General features: G+C 40.1%; 1 protein-coding gene and 1 pseudogene across 1 annotated transcript in view; one reads left to right on the forward strand and one right to left on the reverse strand.

Moving 5' to 3' along the window:
- LOC105512327 (chromosome unknown open reading frame, human C11orf80) overlaps positions 1-25,743 on the reverse strand; it is an 82,737-nt gene that overhangs the window by 40,231 nt on the left and 16,763 nt on the right. The window contains exons 3-6 of the mRNA XM_011942761.1: positions 11,397-11,506; positions 3,611-3,694; positions 1,487-1,542; positions 1,083-1,154 (exon numbers count right to left, since the gene is read on the reverse strand). Of these exons, the coding sequence (XP_011798151.1) occupies positions 1,083-1,154; positions 1,487-1,542; positions 3,611-3,694; positions 11,397-11,506 (322 nt within the window). The remainder of the gene's footprint in view (positions 1-1,082; positions 1,155-1,486; positions 1,543-3,610; positions 3,695-11,396; positions 11,507-25,743) is intronic.
- LOC105512312 overlaps positions 20,456-25,743 on the forward strand; it is an 18,311-nt pseudogene continuing 13,023 nt past the window's right edge.

Below are 25,743 nucleotides of genomic sequence, written 5' to 3' on the forward strand. Positions count from 1 at the left end.
AAAAAAAAAAAAATTAGCAGCATATGGTAGCATATTTCTGTGGTCCTAGCTACTAGCTACTCGGGAGGCTGAGGTGGGAAAATGAGCCCAGGAATTCAAGGCTGCAGTGAGCTATGATGGCATCTGGATTGAACGGAGTGAGACCCTGTCTCAAAAAAAGAAAGAATAAATTAATTGGACTTAAGCATATGTTAGGTCTTTTCTTGATATAATTCATTTTCGCTTTGGATTCTGTGGTAGTTAAATGGCACAGGAAGGCAAGACAGAAGGGCTCTGTGCGTTCCATATTGTTTACCACCTCCTCCATGGATTTTTTACATTTTTTATTATTACTATTTTTTGAGACGGAGTCTTGCTCTGTCGCTGGAGTGCAGTGGCGTGATCTCGGCTCACTGCAACCTCCGCCTCCCAAGTTCAAGTGATTCTCATGCTTTGGCCTCCCAAGTAGCTGGGATTACAGGCATGTGTTACCACGCCCAGCTAATTTTTGTATTTTTAGCAGAGATGGGGTTTTGCCATTTTGGCCAGGCTGGTCTCAAACTCTTGACCTCAAGTGATCCATACACTTCAGCCTCCCAAAGTGCTGGGATTACAGGCATGATCCACTGTGCCTGACCAGATTTACTTTCTTGGAGTCTGAAGAAGATGGAGATGGACAGAGAGATGATTTCCAAATCTATGCAAAATGCTGATGCACAAAAAATAATGTACAATGAATTCCTTTGTATTCATACTCTCTCTCTAGCCAAGAATTCAAGTAAAGTTTTAAATTCAGTCTTCTCTTCTCATGCCTAAATGGGATTGGAACTAGCAGGGTCTGTTTCATTTCATTTACAGAAGAAAATAAGGCTTGGAGAGAAGAAGGCACATGTCTTCAGGTCATTTAGAATAGATTCAAGTACATAAATAACTTAAAATAGTGGTTTTCAACATTAAAAGTTTTACTTCTGCTTTTCTTATAGAGAAGCTGACACCTGACACTTACAAATGACAAGTGAGACAATTTCCAATTTCTACCCATATTCATACTCAAGAGAGGAGAGTAAAACATGCAGAGGGACAACAAGGCTTTACGCCTTCACCTCACATAATGCTGAGAGTCGACCACAAGAGCAATTCCATTCCCAAGGTTCAAAATGGGTTCATTCTCTACCCTGCAAAGCAAAGCAAAGCTAAGCCATCTCTCAAATATTCTAAAATCAATCTGTTTGACACAAATTTTGGCCCATGACTACTACCACCCCAGTGATTACTAGAATTCCGTAACTAATTAACCAAGGGAAAAATGGTAATATTTAAGTTTACCCCCTCTAGAGACAGGGATGAATCTACTAAAATAATAAAATGTGGGGGTGTCAGAAAATTAGTTTCAAGGTGACTTTGGGTCAAGATATCAAACTGTGAATCTTTTGGAAATAGGACAATAATAGCTGAGAAAAACTGCAGAGCCATAGCATCATCTTAAGCCATAGACCTAAGAACTCACCCAAAGATCTCTGTGGAGAAGATTCCATTTACTTTTACACTGAAATTAAATCTGACCTGCAAAACAATAAATTAAGTGTGAGATTGAACATGAGCCAAGATACAGATTAAAAACTTCCATATCTAATCCCTAAAGGAAAAGGATAAGATTAAAAATTTTTAAATTAGTATTACTTTTAATTGATAAACTATAACTGTATACATTCATAGGGTACAGTGTGGTGTTTTGATATATGTGTACAATGTGGAATGATTAAATCAAGTAGATTAACATCTATCACATAACTTACTAGCATTTTCTGTGGTGAGACATTTGAAATTTACTCTCAGCCATTTTGAAATACATAATATATTATTATTGACTATAGGCCCCCCCCTGTGAAATAAGATTCTAAAAACTTATTCCTCCTGTCTAACTGAAACTTTGTACCCTTTAACTAACAACTCCCTATTTCCTTCCTTGACCCACTCCCAGCCTCTGATAACCACCATTCTATTCTGTACTATGAATTTGATTTTTTCAGATTCCACATATAAGTGAAATCATATAGTATTTGTGTTTCTGTTGATAAAGAAAATGTGGTATATACACAACGGAATACAGTTAGCTTTTTTTTTTTTAATTTTTTGAGGCAGGGTCTTGCTCTTGATATTCTATCAAAATTTCTTGGCCAGGCATGATGGCTTACACCTATAATCCCAGCATTTTGGGAGTCTGAAACAGGTGGATCACTTGAGGCTAGGAGTTCAAGATCAGCTTGGCCAACATGGCGAAACCCCATCGCTACTAAAAATACAAAAATTAGCTAGGTGTGGTGGTGCACACCTGTAATCCCAGCCACTCAGGGAGCTGAGGCAGGAGAATCACTTGAACCTGGGAGGTGGAGGCTGCAGTGAGCCAAGATCAAGCCACTGCACTCCAGCGTGGGTAACAGAGCAGAACCCTGTCTCAGGGAAAAAAAAAAAAAAATCCTTATTTGTTCTTATAGTCATTTTAGAAAAGGAGGTAAACAGCAAGGTTTATTATCTAGGTTTAACAAAAAACAAAGCACAGAGGAGGAAAGAGGTATCTAAAGTGATACAATAAAGCAATAATAATAAAAAAAAAAAAACTGAAAATAACCCAAAACAAAGCTCTCTCTATCCAGAGGTTTCTCAGCTATAACACATAACCATCATTAAGATTGCCTTGGCCGGGTGTGGTGGCTCACACCTGTAATTCCAGCACTTTGGGAGGTCGAGGTGTGTGGATCACCTGAGGTCAGGAGTTCGAGACCAGCCTGGCCAACATAATGAAACCCTGTCTCTATTAAAAATACAAAAATTAGCGGGGCATGGTGGTACACACCTGTAATCTCAGCTACTAGGAAGGCGGAGGCAGGAGAATGGCTTGAATCTGAGAGGCAGAGGTTGCAGTGAGCCGAGATCACGCCACTCACTAGGCAAGAGTGAGATTCTGTCTCAAAAAGAAAAAAAAAAAGATCGCCTTGGGCCAGATGCGGTGCCTCACACCTGTAATCCCAGCACATTGGGAGACCAAAGTAGGATTGCTTAAGCCCGGGAGTTAGAAACTAGCCTGGGCCATATAGTGAGACCTTGTCTCTCTCTCAAAAAAAAAAAAAAAAAAAAAAAAAAAAACAGCAGGGCACGGCCACTCACACCTGTAATCCCAGCACCTTGGGAGGCGTCTTTTTTTTTCCCCCCCCAAGACAGAGTCTCACTCTGTCACCTATGCCGGAGGGCAGTGGCACAATCATGGCTCACTGCAGACTCAACCTCCTGGGCTCAAGCAATCCTCTCACCTCACTCTCCTGAGGAACTGGAATTACAGGAGCTCACTACCACAGTTGGCTAATTTAAATAAATTTTTTTTGTAGAGACAGAGTCTCACTATGTTGCCTTGGCTGGTCGTAAACTCCTAGACTTAAGCAATCCTCCTGCCTCGGCCTCCCAAAGTGTTGGTATTACAGGTATGAGCCACCATGACCTCAAATTTTAAACATTTTAATCATCTTCATTGAAAGAAAAAGAACCAATCATATCTATCCATGTCCTACATAGTAAAGGTCTCTGGAAAACAATGACTTAAACAAGAGAATCATCATTGTACGAAGCAACAGCTTACCTTAGGGTGCACCATGATGATTTTACGTAAAAAATGCTTTATAACCAGACAATCTGTCATCAAGGTTCTGGGCTTTTCATCAACCTGTAATAATACAACAAAAACACCTACCACACATACACAACCTCAAGAGCACAAATGAATTGAATTATGGTATTTTTTCTCTTCTAAAAGTAACTATACCTCAGAAAGCTTTTTGGGCAACCAAAGGGAGACATCTTTGGGAATGAGAATTGTATGCAAAAGAAAATCTAAATAGCTATCACTTCTTGGGTTAGAGTATCTGTTACATGGAACTTCAGGAGACACAAGAACAAAGATCAGAGTAAAACTCATAATGTCAAAACCACTTTTGGGGACAAATTTAAAAGTAATTCAGACTGAAGTTGATAAGAATAACTCCACCATCCTAATGTGCTTTGGAACAATCTGTATTAAGAATCTGAGTTATGCTTTTTTAGAAAGAAATTTTTAAAAAAGAATCTGAGTGGAGTCAAAGGAGCAAACACTAAAAGGAACCTATTTTTGACATCAATCCATTAAACCAAACATTTATTTATAATGAAAAGTTGTAGAGCAAAAAGCTCAAAAGTCAGAAGACCTGTGTTTTAGTACTGGTTCTGTAAAAAGAAAAATTAAATGCTCATGGAAAAAAAAATCACTGCCCTAGACCTCATTTCCTAATCTGCAAAACAGGGATAAAACCTAGCCCTTTGACCTCACAGAACTGTTTTAAGGATCCATATATTTGAAAGTGTAGGCTGGGCATGTTGGCTCATGCCTGTAATCCCAGCACTTTGGGAGGCTGAGGTGGGCGAATCACCTGAGGTCAGGAGTTCGAGACCAACCTGGCCAACATGGTGAAACCCCATCTCTACTAAAAATACAAAAATTAGCCAGGCATGGTGGCATGTGCCTGCAATCCCAGCTACTCAGGAGGCTAAGGCAGGAGAACTGCTTGAACCTGGGAAGTGGAGGTTGCAGTGAACCAAGATGGTGCCCCTGCACTCCAGCCTGGGTGACAGAGCTAGACTCGGTCTCCAAAAAAAAAAAAAAAGAAACTGTATATTATACATGGTAACAATAATAGATATCACTCATTGAATACCTACTATGTGACAAGTATTGTGCAGTTGTTATACATATACTACCTCACAATAATCCTGAAAGGTAGGTATTACAATCTCTTCTTCGTAGATTTTTTTTTTTTTTTTTTGAGATGGAGTTTTGCTCTTGTTGCCCAGGCTGGAGTACAGTGGCATGATCTCGGCTCACTGCAACCTCTGCCTCTCAGGTTCAAGCAATTCTCCTGCCTCAGCCTCCTGAGTAGCTGGGACTACAGGTGCGCACCACCATGCCTGGCTGATTTTTTGTATTTTCAGTAGAGATGGGGTTTCACCATGTTGGCCAGCTGGTCTCGAACTCCTGACCTCAGGTGATCTGCCCACCTCGGCCTCCCAAAGTGCTGGGATTACAGACATGAGCCACCGTGCCCGGCCCCTTCTTTGTAGATTTTTTTTAAGAGGCTCAGTCAAGTTAAGCAACATGCCTAAGGTCACTTAGCTGTTCAGTGGTACAGCCAGAACTTGACTGTAAGTCTTTCTTTTTTGTTTTTTGTGTGACCTTAAGTCTTTCTAATACCAATTGCCCATGTTCTTGCCAATATACTACAAACACTTCCCTACAAATATAAGATTTACCACTAGGTGAAGACTTTACTGCAGGAATGGTGCTAAGGTATCTTATTTATATTATCTCATTTAACTTTCACAAAACCTCTATTAGGTACCCAAATTTTATAAATAAAAGATTGTGCAGGATCTGGATTTTTAAAAATGAAGGAAAAAAAAAACAAGTGTTTTACAAAACAGTCTCAAAAAGGTTAAACAGCTTGTCCAAGGTTAGCCAGGTCGATTTGGCTCTAAATCTTTAGCATTAACCACTTACCTATACTGACTCACTATTGTAGTGTTCCTAAAACCAAAGTTAGAAACAGTATCCTAGAAAATGTAGAAGTCCAAAAAAGTGAAAGAAGAAATACAATCAGAAATCAGTAGGTTTTTATTGTTGGCTCAGAGAATACAGAGCCATGTACTAGGTATATGTTTAAAAAAAAAAAAAAAGGTCCCAGATGTCAAAATTTGGTAACACAAAAATAAGAAGCACACAAATATAGAAGGATAAGCTATTATAATATTTTTATTTTATTTATTACTTTTTTTTTTTTTAGAAATAAGGTCTCACTTTGTCACTCAGGCTGGAATGCAGTGGCATGATCATAGCTCACTGTAACCTCGAACTCCTGGGCTCCAGCGACCCTCCCACCTCGGCCTCCCAAGTAGCTAGGACTACAAGTGTGTACCACCACACCTGGCTTATATTTTAATTTTCTGCAGAGACAGGGTCTCATTATGTTGCCCAGGCTGGTCTCAAACTCTTGGCCTCAAGCAGTCCTCCCACCTTGGCCTCCCAAAGTGCTAGAATTACAGACATAAGCCACTGCACCTGGCCTTTTAATGTTTTTTATAAGTACACTGAAAAAGAAGTAAAAAACTGTGGCAATAGGTTGGGATTTAAAAATAGAAAAAATTGGGCCAGGTGCAGTGGCTCACACCTGTAATCCCAGCACTTTGGGAGGCCAAGGTGGGTGGATCACCTCAGGTCAGGAGTTCAAGGCCAGGGCTGGCCAAGATGGTGAAACCCCGTTTCTACTAAAAATACAAAAATGAGCCTGGAGTGGTGGCAGGCACCTGTGATCCCAGCTACTCGGGAGGCTGAGACAAAGAACTGCTTGAACCTGGAAGGCGGAGGTTGCAGTGAGCTGAGATCACACCACTGCACTCCAGGCTAGGTGACAGAGCAAGACTCTGTCCAGAAAAAAAAAAAAAAAAAAATTATTTGAAAAAGTATTTGAAAAAATTATTACAAAAATGGGCTGGGTAGGGTGGCTCATGCCTGTAATCCCAGCATTTTGGGAGGCCAAGGCAGGCGGATCACTTGAGGTCAGGAGTTCAAGATCAGCCTGGCCAACATGGTGAAACCCCATCTCTACTAAAAATACAAAAATGAGCCTGGAGTGGTGGCAGGCACCTGTGATCCCAGCTACTCGGGAGGCTGAGACAAAGAACTGCTTGAACCTGGAAGGCGGAGGTTGCAGTGAGCTGAGATCACACCACTGCACTCCAGGCTAGGTGACAGAGCAAGACTCTGTCCAGAAAAAAAAAAAAAAAAAAATTATTACCAAAATCGATAGGGGATTATTAGAAAATTCTGTAAACACGTCTAGGATTATTCAGGCATGTAAACAGTGGTAATTAAATAATAACTGCAGTCGGTATACATATCATAGTCACATCCTTCATTTTTGAAATTTTAGTATAAAATGTTTAAACCAAAAAGCAATAGTCTTTAAAGCGTTTTCTGTACTTACCACTTCCAAAACAACTTCTTGGAACGGTTTCAAAGCTTTGTAACCTTGGTGATTATAGGGTGTATCATAGAAAGGGCTAATTATATCTAACAGTAAGACAACCGAAGTGAAAGTTCCTTGAGCAACTACTGGAGAGAGGCTACAATGAATAATGATGATATTTACTGAATACTTGCTACATGCCAAGCAGTTTCTATGCAAGTAAGAAATAACTCCATTTTATAGAAGAGGATAATGAGACTCAATAAGCTAATTAATTTGTCCAAGGTCACACACAGCTAGTTAAGTGGCAGCAGTGGGATTCATAACTAGAGCTGACTAACTCCAAAGTCCACATTCTAATGCAGTGCTGCCTCTCCAAAAATGTTCATTTTCTGTGTATATAGGTAGCTATCTGAATGGGGTAATATATAATCCATCATTATTTTTTATAGAGCCTAACAAGCAATGCTTATGTATGACTATTTAATATATGCATTTACTCACTCATAAAATATTAATGTGTCTTATTATGTACCTGGACTTATAAAAATAAATAAGACAATCTCAGAATTAGAAGAGTTCACAGTTCAGTAGATGAGACAGACTAATTTAGATGACAATGTGAAATTTACATAAATGAGGTGCTAAAGGAATAGAGCAGAAGGACTGAACCTAACCCAGACTTAGGATAAAGTGACTAATGTCAGGTCAGAGAGGATAATTAATACAACACAACTAACCCTTTAAAAGGGGTTAGAGGCCCCTTTTAAGATCTACTCATAAAATTATGAGAGAGAGGAGGCCAGGCGTGGTGGCTCACACCTGTAATCCTAGAGATGTACACTTTAGGAAGCTAAGGCAGGCAGATCACAAGGTCAGGAGATCAAGACCATCCTGGCTAACACAGCCCACCTCTACTAAAAATATGAAAAATTAGCTGGGCATGGTGGCGAGCACCTGTAGTCCCAGCTACTCGGGAGGTTGAGGCAGGAGAATGGCATGAACCCAGGAGGTGGAGCTTGCAGTGAGCTGAGATCACGCCACTGCACTCCAGCCTGGGCGACAGAGCAAGACTTCGTCTCAAAAAAACAACAAAAAAAGAAATAATTATTAGAGAGAGGAAGAGAGAGACGACAAAGCCTTTTACAGTTGGGTGTTGGGTGTTGAGTGTTAGAGACCCAGTACCCCAGTCTGACATACCTACAGAAGCAATGAACTTACTTATTTACTGTTATGAAAAAAATAGATGCTGCCAGCCCTGCAGAACAGAAACCACTATTGAATCATACAGTTTTAGTCTTCACCTTTAAATATGTCTAATTATATGACAGAATATAGAAGTATGCTTTTAAATATGAACTTATGCAGTCATGAGCCCTTATATTACTTTCTAGAAGAAAGTCTCAGTTTCTTCCTATCTTACCTTGGATACATACACACAGAAGTACAGATGTATAAATATATAGATATGTTTGTGCATATATGTGTTTGTATGTATATATGTATAACTCCATTCACTTGATCACTTAATATTATTACAAAAATAAATATTAAACTTGATAAAGTTGTTGGGAAGATCTTATAAAATCAGATTGCTTTTGGAGGGACATGTTACCCAGCCTAATGAACCCCAAGATGTAAGACTAGCTGTGGGCGTAAACACAAAACCAAAACCCAGTATTTTTCCTAAATGAAGAAATTTCTTCCTCAGTCTTCCTTGCAATTAACTTTCCTCACAGGCCCAAATGAATGGATCATTTATTATAGCTTTTCCATGGATATCTCTATTAGTCTTTGCTGTGAACCTTGTTACTTAACCTTTCTCCTCAATTGAGGGGCTCATGATGAAATCTTTTACAATCTCCCATTTATCTCTTCCCATTCTCTTCATTCAAATATTGTTTACATAGCTGCACAGTACCAAAAACAATGAGATATAATGGAAGAAATCCGTGAGGAAATCCTTGTTCCCTTGAGGCTAATGCCATTTGACTATACTATTCTTTTACTTTTCATCTCCATCACCAGCTGACTCCTGGTCACTAAGCTCACAATTTTCCTCTGTACGCTAAATGCTGTCATCATCTTGACTGACATCCATATCCAAGCAGATAACCAGCCTAAGCAATAACTTAGTTTTGCAGTTCCCTGACCTCTTCAACAATAATGACCTTGACCTCCACTCATTCCCAGCCACCTATTTCCATGGCCACGGCTTGGAACTGTTCCATTCTGAAAATCTTAAATTGAAATGCCCCACTCTATTGTGAAAAGATGTATACCAAGGTATTAATAATGGCTGCCCTGAAAGGCCAAATTATGTGTATTCTAAATGTCTGTTTTGATCATGCTTTGATTTTTCTGAGGGAAACACTACTTTTGCAATAAAGAAAAAAAATAAGAGAAACTTTATCACTCTGATAACAACTTCCTATTCTTTCAAGTGTCAGAATCTTCTACAGCCAGCAAATCCGTTTTTCAGTCTCGTCAAGACCTCCAGACTTCGACCTCTTCCCACGGATTAGGTGCCCTTCCTCCATGCTAACATAGCATTCAGGGCTCACTTCTATCATCCATCCTGGGAATCACGCCGTATTGTAATTATGTGTTTACTTCTTGATCTTTCTATTTATATTCCAAGTTCCTTGGGATCAAGTAATATATCTTAAGACAATGTACCTACAGATAGTATCTAGCTCACTGACACTGACGTGAACAAACACACGTGTCTGGATGAATAAGTAAATATTGAAATAGCCCTGATCTGTATGAGTCAGACTTTGGTTCAAGTTCTAATTCTGCCACTTAACTGTTGTATGACACTGGGAGAGTCAGTCAAGTTCTTTGAATCTCAACTTTCTGATCTGTAAAATGGGGTGATAATCCTCATCCAACCCACTTCATAGACTTGTCAGGATGCTTAAACAATATATCTAAATGTTATGTATACAAATTACTGCTTGTTCAGGCTGACTGAAACACAGAACCTCATTTCCTAGAATTGCCCTTTTTGGTTCACTGGAATCACCATTTTATTGCTACTTGACATGAATAGTTTCAGAGCTGACTAATCATTAATTGCTACAGATTGTTTACCCTCCATTCTCCTAAAGAAGATAAGGCACAGCTAGGGATATCTGTTGTCCTGATACCATACCCATTCCTTTCAGAATGAGCATATCATTATTCAAATATGGAGAAAGGTTGCCCAAGGGCTTCTAGGAGAATGTTTAAAGCACTCTAATTCGTTATGTCTCCACCAACTCCAAGGAAGGAAAATAGGAGATGAGAGAACTGTTAAAGGGAATGGAGAGTGAATTATCACCCTCATAAATCTGGACTACAAATAAGTCGATAAAGAGATCTCTAAACCAAACTAATAAAAATGTATCCAAGTAGGATCTGCACTGGGAGTCACTTTTTATTTTCTTTATCAGGAGATCCAAATTCAAATAAAGGCTTATTTCAGTGGTTCTCAAATTCATCTGCATATTAGGAATCACCTGGGATCTAAAAAAATGTTCCAAAGCCTAGGCCATACCTGTTATGGACGGAATTGTGTCCCTCAAAATCCATATGCTGAAGTCCTAAGCCCCAAAGTGACTGTGTTTGAAGGTAGGGCCCTCAGGAGGTTATTAAGATTAAATGAGGCCATAAGGGTAGGGCCCTGACCCCAGGTCTTAATAGGACTGGTGTCCTTATAAAAAGATACACCAGAGCCAGGTGCCAGTAGTTCCCACCTGTAGTCTCAGCTACCAGTTACTTCCCAGGCTGAGGCAGGAAGATCACTTAAGCTCAGGAGTTCAAGTCTGTAGTGTGCTATGACTGTACCTGTGAATAGCCACTGCACTCTAGCCTGTGCGACATAGCAAGACCACATCTCTACCAAAAAAAATTTCAATAAAAATAAAGAGACATTAGAGATCTCTTTCTTTTCATGCACACACAGAAAAAAAGCCATGTAAGGACACAGTAACAAGGCAGTAGTCTACAAGCCAGGAAAAGAGGCCTCACCAGAACCCAGCCCTGACAGCACCTTGATCTTGGACGTCTAGCCTCCAGAACTATGAGAAAATAAATCTGTATCGCTTAAGCCATCTATTCTGTGGTATTTTGTTATCGAAGCCCAAGAAGACTAATAAGTACAACACCCAGACCAATTAAATCACAGTCACTCAGAGTGGGACACAGACCACAGTATTTTGGGAATTCCTAGGTGATCTAATGTCTGCACAGGCAAGTTTGGGAACCCAATGCCTTATTTCATTTCAGCTTGGAACTTTGAGGGACCTAGGCTTTTCTTTCCTGTTATTAGATTTGCAGAAAAATAAGAATAAAATCATTAGTAATTTATAAGACCACAACAAAACCTGCCTCAAAAGTCATCTGGAAGGGTGTTACCCCTGTCATATCCTGAGGATAGCTGCCTTCCTCTGAAGTCCAAGTCAGCTTCGCAGAGATTTCGGGCAGTGTGGACTGTATTTCTGTGTGAGAAGAAATGGAAACAAAGTCAAGCAAGCAGTGTGGGTAAGAACCAGGATTTCTGGATTTGTTTATTAAACTGGTGAGACAAGAAGGCTTTTTCTCTAATGAAAAGATTATCTACAAGATTTAAAATATGACTGGAAATGGCTATGCATCAGCAAATTGCTTGAACATTTAGAATTACTTTATGAGATTAGGACATTTAACCTCATCTTTTCAATATTTTACATTTGCTAAATCAATTTTTATTTTCTGTTAATTTCCACAAGGTCATGTTTAATGCCTGAAAGCTTCAGAACTGATAGTTCTGATATTCTTGTATTTTTTAATTAATCAACTCATTATGTAATAAACACAAGTCTAGTACATGAACTAATTTAGAGCTGAGGGCTGAAAAATTCAAGAATGACTCTCAGGCATGAACCTTTTTTTTTTTTTTGAGTCGGAGTCTTACACTGTCACCCAGGCTGGAGTGCAATGGTGCTATCTCGGCTCACTACAACATCTGCCTCCTGGGTTCAAGCTATGCTTATGCCTCAGCCACCCAAGTAGCTGGGATTAGAGGCATGCACCACCATGCCTCTAGGTGATCCGCTAAAATCGCGATCTTAGGGACTACTGGCGGGTGCCTGTAATCCTAGCTACTCAGGAGGCGGGGACAGGAGAATGGCGTGAACCCAGGAGGCAGAGCTTGCAGTGAGCTGAGATTGCACCACTGCACCCCAGCCTGGGTGACAGAGCGAGACTCTCAAAAAAAAAAAAAAAAAAAAAAAAAAAAAAAAAAAAAAATTAAAAAAAAAAGGGGGAGCCCTTTTAACCCCCCAAAAAATGGCAAAAAAAAAAAAAAAAAGAAAAGAAAAAGAGAAAAGAAATCTTAGAAATTAAAGATACAGTGTTTGAAATTAAAACTCTATGGATGGTTAGACTGGACACAGTAAAAGAGCAAATTTAAAAGAAAAATTAGTACATGAATGCTCACAGCAGGATTACTCATAATGGCTAAAAGTAGAAACAACCCAAATGTCCATCAAATGATGAATGGCTTAACCAAATGGGGAGTATTCAGCCATAAAAAGAAATGAAGTACTGTGACATGAAACAACATGGATAAACCTTGAAAACATAATACTTAAAGAACCCACACACAAAATGCTACATATTGTATGATTCCATTTATATGAGATGTCCAAAATAAGCAAATCGACAGAGACAGAAAGTAGATTAGTGTTTGCCAAGGCATAGAGGATGAAAGTAAGCAGAGTGACTGCTAATGAGTACACGGTTTCTTTTTCAAGATGAAAATGTACTGGAATTGGATAGTGATAACAGTTATACAGGCAAGAAGCAGTGGCTGATGTCTATAGTCCCAGCACTTTGGGAGGCCAAGGCGGGAGGATCACTTGAGCCCAGGAGTTTGAGACTACCCTGGCCAATGTGGCGAAACCCCATCTCTATAAAAAAATACCAAAAAATTAACTAGGTGTGGTGGTGCACAGCTCTAGTCCCAACTATTCGGAGGGCTGAAGTGGGAGGATTACCTCAGCCCAGGAGGTCAAGGCTGCAGTGAACCATAACCAAGCCACTGCACTCCTACCTGGGTGACTGAGACCCTGCCAAAAAAATTTTAGTTATACAACGCTGAAAATATACTAAAAACCACTAAATTGTATACTTTAAAATGGTTGTGTTTATGGTATATTAATTTTATATCAATTAAAAGAAGAAAAGGCAAGAGATATTAAAAATAGATCCAGAAGAAATAATGACTGAGAAACATAAAACAAAGACAGATATAAGTGCTATTCGAACAATTTTACCAAACTTCAAGCACGATAAATTTCTAAAAAACAAGGCAAAAGCAAAAATTTAAAAAGCCACATAGTTAACACATCACAATGAAATCCAAAATAACAAGGATACGCAGAAAACCCTACAAGCTACCAAAAAAAAAATTAAATTAGCAAAAACACTCCATGAGTTAGCAATGCTAAATGCCAGAAAATAATCCAGTACTATCTTCAAAGATCTGAAATAACTTTGAATCTGGACTCTTTTACTTACTCTGTCTATCTATCAATCAATCAATCAATCAATCAATCAATCATCTATCTGTCTGTCTATCCAAGACAGGATCATGTTCTGTGGCCCAGGCTATGTGCAGTGGTGTGATCATAGCTCATTGCGGCCTCCAACTCCTGGGATCAAAGGATCCTCCTGCCTCAGCCTCCCGACTCGCTAGAACTACAGGTGTACACAATGCCCAGCTAATTTTTTTTCTTTATATTAAACTGCTTAGGGAAATTTTTGTAATTTTTTGTAGATACAGGGTCTCACTATGTTGCCCAGGCTAGTCTCGAGAGATCTTCCTGCTTCAGCCTCCCAGAGTGCTGGGATTACAGGCATGAGCCACCTCACCCAGCCAAATCTGAACTTTTAAGAGAGCCAAACTACCATTACAAAATGAGAGACTTAAAATGTTTACCAACTACAAGTCCTCACTCAAATAACCACTAAACAAACCACCATGTCCATTTAAACATGAGTTTACGTTTTTGCTGAGATCATGTGGGGACAAGGAGAAAGAATGAGAGATTATTATCAGTATCAAGCTACCTCTTCACATAGGTCTTCAACTGTTAAAGATGAAATAGATAGAAAATTTTCAATCAGATGACATTATGAACACATGGCAAAACCACGTACTGGGGCTTCTCCTCCCAGCATTAATGAAATAACCAAATGAGCCCTCAAACCAAAAACTACTATAAAACTGGATAAAATATATGAGACAATTGTTTTCAGGCATTGGGCAACAGATAGCACAAGGTTACAATCCCTTGAGAGAAGGGAAAGTCACCAGGTTAGTCCTGTGATTGCCCTAGGTGTCTGCCTGGGGAAATTTTCCTATCTACAGAACTGGAACGTGGAACCCAAGCAGAGGACAGTGGTCCCACTAAGCTGAGGAGACAGAGAATAGATTTTGGAGTTGTGAAAGTACCTGGAATCTGCACGGCAGGGCACTGGAGAAGAGGGAGCTGCACAGAGTAGGGTACTAAAGTATGTGTAGGAGCTCCCCATGAGTCCTTGGCCAAGGTCTGGACTATCCATGCATCCATGCAGAGAGTGAGACTACATACGATTCCCCAAAGAGCAGGTGCTATGGAGTTGAGAATGTAACAAGATACTAGCAAGATTTTCCAGTGCTGAAAAATGTTGGCCTTCAGGCCTAGCTAGAAATGGGGAGACCTTGTTAAAACCGCTAGTGTCTAGCTGAGATGCCCCACAGATAATGCTCTAGTAATGAAAACCATACTGTAGATGAAGATCTGCTCTAGACCCACCCGAAAAAAGTCTAAGGCCATGCGTTGACAAAATCCACAGAAGAGACAGAGTTTGGAGGCTAAATGGTATCAAATTAGAAGAGTTTGAAAAATGCATTGGCTTTCTACAAACCTACCCTTTAAAATGCATAAAAACAAGCCTGCACAAGGTCAAGGTGCATAGCCTACTAGAACAAAAATTAATACTCTCCAGAGATAGATAACATAATATAGAATATGATCATATTGTCCAGTATAAAAATTTACTAAATATGCAAAGAAATAGGAAATGATAACCCACAGTCAAGGGAGAAAAAAAAGCAACTAATAGAAACAGAAACTGAGGGCCAGGTTCATGCCTATAATCCCAGCACTTGGGGGGCCAAGGCAGGAGGATCGCTTGAGGCCAGGAATTTGAGACTAGCCTAGGCAACATGGCAAGACTCTTGTCTCTACAAAAAAAATTAAAAATTAGCCGAGTGTGGTGGTACATGCCTGTGGTCCTAGCTACTCAAGAGGCTGAGATGGAAGGATCACTTGAGCCCAAGAGTTTTAGGCTGCAGGAGCTATGACTGTGCCACTGCACTTTTCAGCCTGCTGACAGAGTGAGACCCTGTCTCTGAAAAAAGAAACAGAATCTGATATGGTACAGATATTACATTTAGGAAAGACTTTAAAGAATCTATTATAAGTATGTTCAAAGGCTTAAAAGGCAGCCTTAATGAGTGAACTGATAGGAAATGTCAGCAGATAAATTAACACTATACAAAAAGAACCAAAAAGAAATTCTATAACTGAAAAGTTAAATCATTGAAATGAAGAATTCATTGGATAGGTTTAATAGCAGATTAGAGGTAACAGAAGAGTCAGCAAAATCACTGAAGACAAATAACAAAAACTATCCAATCTGGAGAATAAAGAAGAAAGGACTGAAGAAAAATGAATAAAGTCTTAGAAACCTGTAGGAAAATATCAGCCAGTCTAAAATATGTGTAATGGGAGTCCCAGAAGGAGGATAGGAGAATAAAATGAGAATAGGACAAGAAAAACATCGAGAAAACATGGACAAAATTCCCTAAAATTTCATGAAAAATATTAAGATGTGAAAAACTCAGCAAACCCCAAGGAGGATAAATGCAAAGAAAATCACTTCTAGGTATAAAATAGTCAAAACGATAAAAACCAAAGATAAAGATATTTAAAGAAGCTAGAGGAAAAGCACACATTATATACAGTGGAGGTATAATATGAATCACAGCTGACTTCTTACCATAAATAATAAAGGCCAGGTCCAGGCGCGGTGGCTCACGCCTATAATCCCAGCACTTCAGGAGGCCAAAGTAGGTGGATCACTTGAGGCCATGAGTACAAGACCAGCCTGGTTAACATGGCAAAACCCTGTCTCTACTAAAAATATAAAAATTAGCCAAGTGTGGTGGTGCATGTCTGTAACCCCAGTGCTACTCGGGAGGCTGAGGCACAAGAATGGCTTGAACCCGGGAGGCAGAGGTTGCAGTGAGCCGAGATTGCGCCACTGCACTCCAGCCTGGGTGAGAGAGTGAGACCCTGTCTCCAAAAAAATATAAATAAATAAATAAATAAAGCACAGAAGACACTTGACAATATCTTTCAAAATGTTAAAAAGGAGAAAACTATCAAGCCAGATATTCCAGTGCAATATCCTTTAAAATGAGGTTAAAGTAAAGGCATTTTAAGATAGAAGATGAAATAATCTGTTGCTAGAAGATTTGCTAAAGGATTTTCTTCAGGCTGAAGATAGAAACCCAGCTATACAGGAAGAAATGAAGAGCACCAGAAATCATAAATAAGTGAATATAAAAGACTATTTTTTCCTTGAATGTTTCTTGACAGCTAACTTTTCAGCACAAAAATAATCTCATAAGGTAGGGAATTATAAGTATTTGAATATTTTAAAATACTCAAAATTGAGCAAAAAAAAAATATTTACCTATTCTCTTGCCAATACTAGTGTCTTAACTACTGTAGCTTTATTAGTCTTGAAGTCAGGTGGTGCCAGTCCTCTGACTTTATTCTTCAATATTGAGTTGGCTATTCTGGGTCTTTTTCTTTCCATATAAACTTTATATTTTATTTTTTGAGACAGTCTCACTTTGTTGCCCAGGCCAGAGTGCAGTGCTGTGATCACGGCTCACTGTAGCCTTGACCTCTTGGGCTCAAAAGATCCCCCTGAGTAGTTGGAATAGATGACCTATCTTTCCATAGCCAACTGAGCATCTTGAAACAATGGCATTGTAACAATGAAATTGAAATTCAGGGATTTGTACATCATGGTATCAAGCTAATGACTGAATTCATCCTAAATTTCATCCTATAAGTTTGTCCCTAAAGACATAGAGAAGGTTGGGTGCAGTGGCTCAAGCCTGTAATCCCAGCAATTTGGGAGACTGAGGCAGGAGAATCACTTGAGCCCAGGAGTTTGAGACTGTCTCTAAAAAAAAAAAAAGGAAGGAAGAAAAGAAAAGAAAAGACACAAAGTTCAGAAAACAGAAAATAGGGGTGGTAAACACTTATTAAAAGGTTCAGATAAATATAATTAAAACTTTTAACCATCTCATTAACTTGTAAATTAGCTTAAATATTTTAAATAATTGAAATTCCCAATGCCAGTAAAGTACGGTGAAGTTGGTAACTTTACTACAAATGTTAGCATTACATGACACAACTTTTTTTGGGGGGATGGAGTCTTGCTTTGATGCCCAGGTTGGAGTGCAGTGGTGCGATCTCGGCTCACTGCAACCTCCACCTCCCAGATTCAAGTGATTCCCTTGCCTCAGCCTCCCGAGTAGCTGGGACTACATGCTATTTTTTTGTATTTTTAGTAGACATGGGGTTTCGCCATGTTAGCAGGCTGGTCTTGAACTCCTGACCTCAAGTGATCCGCCCATGTCAGCCTCCCAAAGTGCTGGGATTACAGGTATGAGCCACCACGCCTGGCTGACATGACTTTTTACAAAGCAATTTCAGGGCCATAAAAATGTACACAAACTTTGATCAAGTTAATTCTATCTCAGAAAATTAATCCTAAAATTTTCAATATAGTAAAAGGCTATATGCATTAAGATATTCATTCCAGTGATATTAATTAGCACTTATTGAGAACCGTGTATTCAGAATAACCACTGCGCTACATGCATTATACATATTACTTCACTTAATCCTCAAAACAATTTTATGAGGTAGGTGCTTTCAAAAGATCAAAAACTTGCTCAAGACCACACAGTATAATCTCCTAGCCACTATAACTATCCTGCTATTCATAATAATGGGGGAAAAAAAGAACAAATCTAAATATCTATTAATAGAAAAATGGTTAATTTATGATACATCTTGATGGATAATTTAGCCATTAAAATAATGACTAGAAGACTATGTCATAACATGAAAAATGCTTATGTTAAGTAAAAAAAGACATAGGACAACATTATATATATTGTGATTACAACAGTATTAAAAAAACATGATGGGCATGATGCTGGCTCAGTGCAGCCTCCACCTCTGGGGGCCAAACTATCCTTCTGTCCCAGGCTCCCAAGAAGCTGGGACACTATAAGTGCGCACCAGCACACTCAGTTAATTTTTGTATTTTTTTGTAGAGACTGGGTCTTGCCATGCTGCCCAGGCTGGTCTTGTACTACCAGCGTCAAGTGATCCTCCCATTTTGGCCTCCCAAACTGCTGGGATTACTAGCATAAGCCACTGTGCCTGGCCTAGAAAAAGCATTTTAGGAAATACAGCACTCATTCATAACAAACACTGCTGGCAAATTAGGTATAGAAAAGAATTTCCTAAACTTAACAGGAGCAGGTACAAAAACTATTGCAAATATACTTAATAATAATTTTTTTTTCTTTCAAGAAATGAGGACTTTCTGTGTTGACCAGGCTGGTCTCAAACTCTTAGCCTCAAATGATCCTCCACTCTTGACCTCCCAAAGTGCTGGGATTACAGGCATGAGCCACTGGTCCCGGCCAATGATAGACTTTTAAATAATCCTTCCTTGTTTAATTTCCTTGTTTAAGGAAAGCAAGACACAGATGCCTAATATTACCCCTGCTATTCTATTTAATACTAGTACTATTCTATCCAATACAATATGACAAGGAAAAGAAGTAAGCCATATGCCAGGCATGGTGGCAAGACTCCATCCTCCCAAAAAAAGTTGTGTCATGTAATGCTAACATTTGTAGTAAAGTTACCAACTTCACCATACTTTACTGGCATTGGGAGGCCACTGTACAGTCTCACTGTAGTTCCAGCAGTTTGGGAGGCCGAGGCAGGCAGATCACTTGAGGTCAGGAGTTCGTGATCAGGCTGGCCAACATGGTGAAATCCTGTCTCTACTAAAAATACACAAGTTACCCGGGCATGGTGGTGCATGCCTGTAGTCTCAGCTACTCAGGAGGCTGAGGTGGGAGAATCACTTGAACCTGGGAGGCGGAGATTGTAGTGAGCCGAGATCACGCCACTGCACTCCAGCCTGGGTAACAGAGAGAGACTCTGTCTCAAAAAAAAAAGGTAAGCTATATAAGGATTGAAAAGGAAAAGATGGATTTGTCATAATTTAGAGATGCTTTGAGTGCCCATATAAAAGATCCAAGATTCCACAGATAAATTATCCAAATTAATGAGGTCAGTATATCGAGACCATCCTGGCTAACACAGTGAAACCCCGTCTCTACTAAAAAATACAAAAAAACTAGCCGGGCGAGTGGTGGGCGCCTGTAGTCCCAGTTACTCGGGAGGCTGAGGCAGCAGAATGGCGTGAACCCGGGAGGCGGAGCTTGCAGTGAGCGGAGATCGTCCACTGCACTCCATCCTGGGTGACAAAGCAAGACTCTGTCCAAAAAAAAAAAAAAAAAACCAAAGACTATTCTGAAAAAGAAAAACAAGGAGGAGATATTTGCCCTATCATATAGCAAGATTTATTCTAAAGCTTTAGGAAATACAACTCTACAATACTGGCCCAGGCACAGAGATAAATACTAGATTACCCAGAAACAGACCCAAGCACATATAGAATCTTAGTATATGACAGAATAATAATATAAATTACTGGGTAAAGTACTATTCAATAATAAACTGAGTTGGGACAAGTAGCAATCTGTTTGGAAAAGGATTTAGATTCCTAACTTACATCATAAATAAAAATAAACTCCATTATGAAGTCAGCTGGTTAGCAAAGCAAAACAAAAATAAATAAACTCCAGATTCACTGATGTAATAATAAATATAATTTTAAAACTTTAGCACTATTAAAGAAATTATACAGGCTGGGAGTAGTGGCTCACACCTATAATCCCAGCACTTTGGGAGGCTAAGGCGGGTGGATCACCTGAGGTCAGGAGATCGAGACCAGCCTGGCCAACATGGTGAAACCCCGTCTCTACTAAAAATATAAAAATTAGCTGGGCTTGGTGGTGGGGGCCTGTAATCCCAGCTACTCAGGAGGCTGAGGCAGGAGAATCGCTTGAACCTGGGAGGCAGAGGTTGCAGTGAACTGAGATAGCACCACTGCACTCCAGCCTGAGCAACAGAGTGACACTCTGTGTCAAAAAAAAGAAAAAAGAAATTACATAAAATGTCATTATGACTTCAGTGTAGAAAAGAATTGTCTCTAATCAATGATTGCGGCTTTCACTTTATAAAACTAGAAACAGAAGAGCAAATAAGACCCCAAACAAGCAAAAGAAAGAATAAAAATCAGAGTGTAAATGAATGAAATAGAAAACAACAGGAAGAACCTGGTTCTAGCCAGACTAATCAAGGAAAATAAAAGAGAAGACATAAATAACCAATACCAGGAGTAAGAAACGAGATATTCCTACAGATTCTACAAACATTAGAAAGATAGCAAGGAAAACTATGAACAATTTTATGTCAATAAACTCAATAACTTAGATAAAATGGACAAATTCCTTGACACAAATTACCCATGCTTACCAAGGAAAAAAAGAAGTCAGGTGCAGTGGCACACACCTATAATCCCAGCACTTTAGGAGGCTGACGCAAGCGGATCACTTGAGTCCAGGAGTTCCAGACCAGCCTGGGCAACACAGTGAGACTCTGTCTCTACAAAAAATACAAACCAGGTATGGTGGTGCATGCCTATAGTCCTGAGTCTGAGGCAGGAGGATTGCTTGAGCCAGGGAGGTCAAAGCTGCAACAAGCTGAAATCGCCCCACTGTACTCGCGCCTGGACGACAGAGACCATGTCTCAAAAAGAGAGAGAGACCAACCGTATAATTATTAAAGAAATTGAATTTGTAATTAAAATATTTCCCAGGAAGGAAAAAATCAGGCCCAGATGGCTTTCTTGATGATTTGCACCAAATATTTAAGGAAGAAATTGTACCAAATATTTAAGGAAGAAATAATATCTTCTACAAACTCTTCTAGGCAACTGAAGAACAGAGAATATGTGCAAAGTAATTCTATGAGGCCAGCATTACTTGTACCAAAACGAGACAACAACATTACAAGAAAAGAAAATTACACATATCCTTTGTGAACATAGATGCAAAAATTCTTAATAAAATTATGGCAAATCAAATCCAACAATACAGGCTGGAGTGCAGTGGCATGATCTTGGCTCACTGCAACTTCCACCTCCCAGGTTCAACTGATTCTGCTGCCTTAGCCTTTGGAGCAACTGGGAAGACAGGCATGCAACACCACACCCAGCTATTTTTGTATTTTTTAGTAGAGACGGGGTTTCGCCATGTTGGCAAGGCTGGTCTCAAACTCCTGACCTCAGATGATCTGCCCGCCTCAGCCTCCTAAAGTGCTGAGATTATAGGCATGAGCCACGGTGCCCGGCCAAGATTTTTATTTTTTGAGATAGGGTCTTGCTCTGTCTCCCAGGCTGGAGTGCAGTGGCAAAATTATAGCTCACTGCACCCTCCAACTCCTGGGTTCAATCAATCCTCGTGATTCAGCCTCCTGAGTAGCTAGGACTATAGGCATGCAGCACCATGCCCAACTAACTTTTAGAAATGTTTTGTAGATATGGGCCTTGCTATGTTTCCCAGACTAGTTTAGCAAGCTTGAAAAATATATAAACATCAATTGTATTTCAAATACTAGCAAGAAACCGTTGGAAAATGAAATTCTTAAAAAAAAAAAAAAAAACCACTTACTGGCCAGGCCACATTTGCAGTTAAGTCTTCCACTGAAGTCTTGAACCCCTCAAAGTCATCCATAAGGACTGGAATCAACTTCTTCCAAACTCCTGTTAATGTTGATGTTTTGACCTCCTCCGATGAATGACAAATGCTCTTAATGACATCTAGAATGGTGACTCCTTTCCAGGTTTTCAATTGACTCTACACACTATCTATGGCAGCTATAGTCTTATAAAATTTATTTATTAAATTATAAGTCTTTAAAGTTGAAATTACTCCTTGAACCATGGGCTATTCATGGATGTTCTGGCAGTGCATTTGGCAGTCCCACACATCTGTCTCTTGCTTCAATAGTACTTGGATGGAACAAACCCAGGGAGTCCCTCTCTTCCGGCCTCCAACTGCCCTCCAATCTCCTCTCCACTTGCAACCTCTAGGATCATCTTTTTGGCCATCTCCTGCTTCTGGGACCAGCCAACACTGTTTTTGTGGTTAGCTCCTTCTTGCCAACTAGACTCATCAGAATTATTTCATCAAGTTGGAGGCAGCTGTCAATCGCTTGGTCAATTTGTATCTGTAGGCCTCCTACATCTCTCTCATTCTGGGCTTCTATTTTGACCGCAATGATGTGGCTCTAGAAGGCGTGGGCCACTTCTTCCACAAATTGGCTGAGCAGTGTAAGGGTGTAGAGCATCTCTTGAAGTTGCAAAGCCAGCATGGCAGCCACATTCTATTCCAGGACATTCATAAGCCATCTCAAGATGAGTAGGGTAAAACCCTGGATGCCATGGAATCCAACACAGCCATGTAGAAAAACCTGAACGAGGCCCTTTTGGATTTTCATGCCCTAGGTTCTGCCTACACAGACCCCCATCTCAGTGACTTCCTGGAGAGTCACTTACTAGATGAAGAAGTGAGACTCATCAAGAAGATGGGCAACCACCTGACCAACCTCCACAAGCTCGCAGTCTCCCAGGCTGGGCTGGGCAAATATCTCTTTGAAAGCATGACTAGGGGCTGGGCACGGTGGTTCACACCTGTAGTCCCAACACTTTGGGAGGCCAAGGTGGGAGGACCACCTGAGGTCAGGAGTTTGAGACCAGCCTGGCCAATATGGTGAAACCCCATCTCTACTCAAAATAAAAAATTAGCTGGGTGTGGTGGTGGGCACCTGTAATCCTAGCTACTTGGGAGGCTGAGGCAAGAGTCTGGGAGGTGGAGGTTGCAGTGAGCCAAATCATGCCATTGCACTCCAGCCTGGGCAACAAGAGTGAGATGCCATCTCAAAAAAAATAAACAAATAAAATGAAGTATGCCTTGTATTTATTAAACACCTGCTATATGCCAGACATTGTGCTGGGCTCTGGAAATATAGAAGTGATTAAGACAAACTATATTCCTTTCCTCATGGAGCTAACATTTTTTTTTTCTTTTTTTTTTTTTTCTGAGATGGAGTCTCATTCTGTCGCCCAAACTGGAGTACAGTGGCGAATCTTGGCTCAGTGCAACCTCTACCTCCCAGGTTCAAGAGATTCTTCTGCCTCAGCCTCCCAAATAGCTGGGATCACAGGCGCCCACCACCTCGCCTGGCTAATTTTTAGTAGAGACAGGGTTTCACCATGTTGGCCAGCCTTGTCTCAAACCCCTGACCTCAGGCTGTTCACCCACCTCGACCTTCCAAAGTGCTGAGATTACCGACATGAGCCACTGGGCCCGGCTGGAGCTTACATTCTAATTAGGAAAGAATAAACAAACAAATACACCCTCCCCCACAAAAAAAAATTCTTGAAGAATATGATAGGTGCTATAAAAGAAATAAGCCTAGTAATGAGGTAAACTACTTAGGTAGGGTTGTCACGGAAGGCCTCCCGGAAGAGAGGACATTTAAGCTGAAATATAGAAGTAGAAGTGGACCAACCAGTTAACACAAAAAACGAGGGGAGAAATATCCCAAGTAAAGGGAACAAGTACAAAGCCTCAAAGAAGAGAAAGGGCTTTGTGTGTGTCAAGGAACAGAAACTAGTCCAATGTGGCTGGAGTACAAGTGAGTTGAGGAAATAATAGTTTAATATATAATGTTTGGAGAGGCAGAAATGAGCCAGATCATTCAGTCTTGCAGTTTATGATGAGGTGTAGATTTTTCAGTTTCAATGCTAAGTACTGGGTTTTAAGAAGGGGAATGATGCAATCTACTTTTATATTTTTTAATTACTCTGATTGCTGTATGGAGAATGGATTTGATGCTTAGGGGACAGATTGAGGCTGAAGATATGGGGAAGGGAGATGAAGCAGTAAAAAACATAAAACAGAAGCCTTCAGTACCCTCTATGTTCCAGGCACTACAGGAATTACTTAAAATAAATTTTCTCATTTTAGTCTTCCTAACAACACGAAGTGTTATTATTCCCTCTTCACAAATGAGAAAACTGAGGCACAAGGAGGTTATGTAACTTGCCCATAATGACAAAGCTAGTAAGTGGCTAACCAGGATGGTTCTAAATGTTACAGTCATATGCTGTTCCTCTAAATTTCTCAGCCTCTTTTTTTTCCCCCTGAGACAGTCTTGCCCAGGCTGGAGTGCTGTAGTGCGATCTCGGCTCTCTGCAACCTCCACCTCCTGGGTTCAAGCGATTCTCCTGCCTCAGCTTCCTAAGTAGGTGGGGTTACAGATGCCTGCCACAACACCCAGCTAATCTTTTATATTTTTTTTTTTTGAGACAGAGTCTTGCTCTGTCACCAGGCTGGAGTACAGTGGTGCGATCTTGGCTCACTACAACCTCCGCCTCTCAGGTTCAAGCCATTCTCCTGCCTCAGCCTCCCAAGTAGCTGGGATTACAGGCATGCACCACCACACTCAGCTAATTTTTTGTATTTTTAGTAGAGACAGGGTTTCTCCATGTTGGTCAGGCTGGTCTCAAACTCCTGACCTCAGGTGATCCTCCCACCTTGGCCTCCCAAAGTGCTGGGATTATAGGCATGAGCCACCGCGCCCAGCCTGTCTTATTTTCTAAATGTATATTTGGTACAACTTAAGTTTTTATTATGTCACACATAATGCTGCTACATATAATGTCGTGTTTCCTATTTCACCCAAGTCTTATCTAGATTATACAATGGTTCCACTGAACCTGACTAACAGCACGGAAGATGCTCAGTAAATGCTGGTTGATTATTGAAGTGCTCAGTTTCAGATACAGCTTTCACTGGCATAGATCAGGGGCGGGTAAACTTTTTCGGTCAAGGGTCAGCTAGTAAATATTTTTCATGTTATGAGCCATATATACTTTCTGCTGCAACTGTCACAACTACCCAACTCTGTCATACACTAGGTAGCTTAAACAAAGAGAAATTTATTTCTCACAATTCTGAAGACTGGGAAGTCCAAGATCAAGGTGCCAGTTGATTTGGTTCCTGATGAGGGCTGTCTTCCTGGCTTTTAGATAGCTGCCTTCTCATTGTGTGCTCACATGGCCTTTCCTCAGTGGATACAAGGGAGGGAGAGGGAAAAAGAGAATATTCTCTCTCCCTTCCTCTTCTTATAAAACCACTAATCTCATGAAGGCCCAACCATCATGATCTAATCTAACCCCACTTACCTCCCAAAGGCCCCATCTCCAAATACTATCACTTTGGGGGTTGGGGCTTTACCATATGAATTTTGCTATTTGTCCTTTAATTGTTGTTGTATAAGTTCTTTATGTACACTGGATACTAGACTTTTCTTATCTGTGGATTATTTTTTCACCTTTTTTT

Source organism: Colobus angolensis, unplaced genomic scaffold (assembly GCF_000951035.1).
Source record: "Colobus angolensis palliatus isolate OR3802 unplaced genomic scaffold, Cang.pa_1.0 Scaffold21, whole genome shotgun sequence".
Lineage (NCBI taxonomy): Eukaryota > Metazoa > Chordata > Mammalia > Primates > Cercopithecidae > Colobus > Colobus angolensis.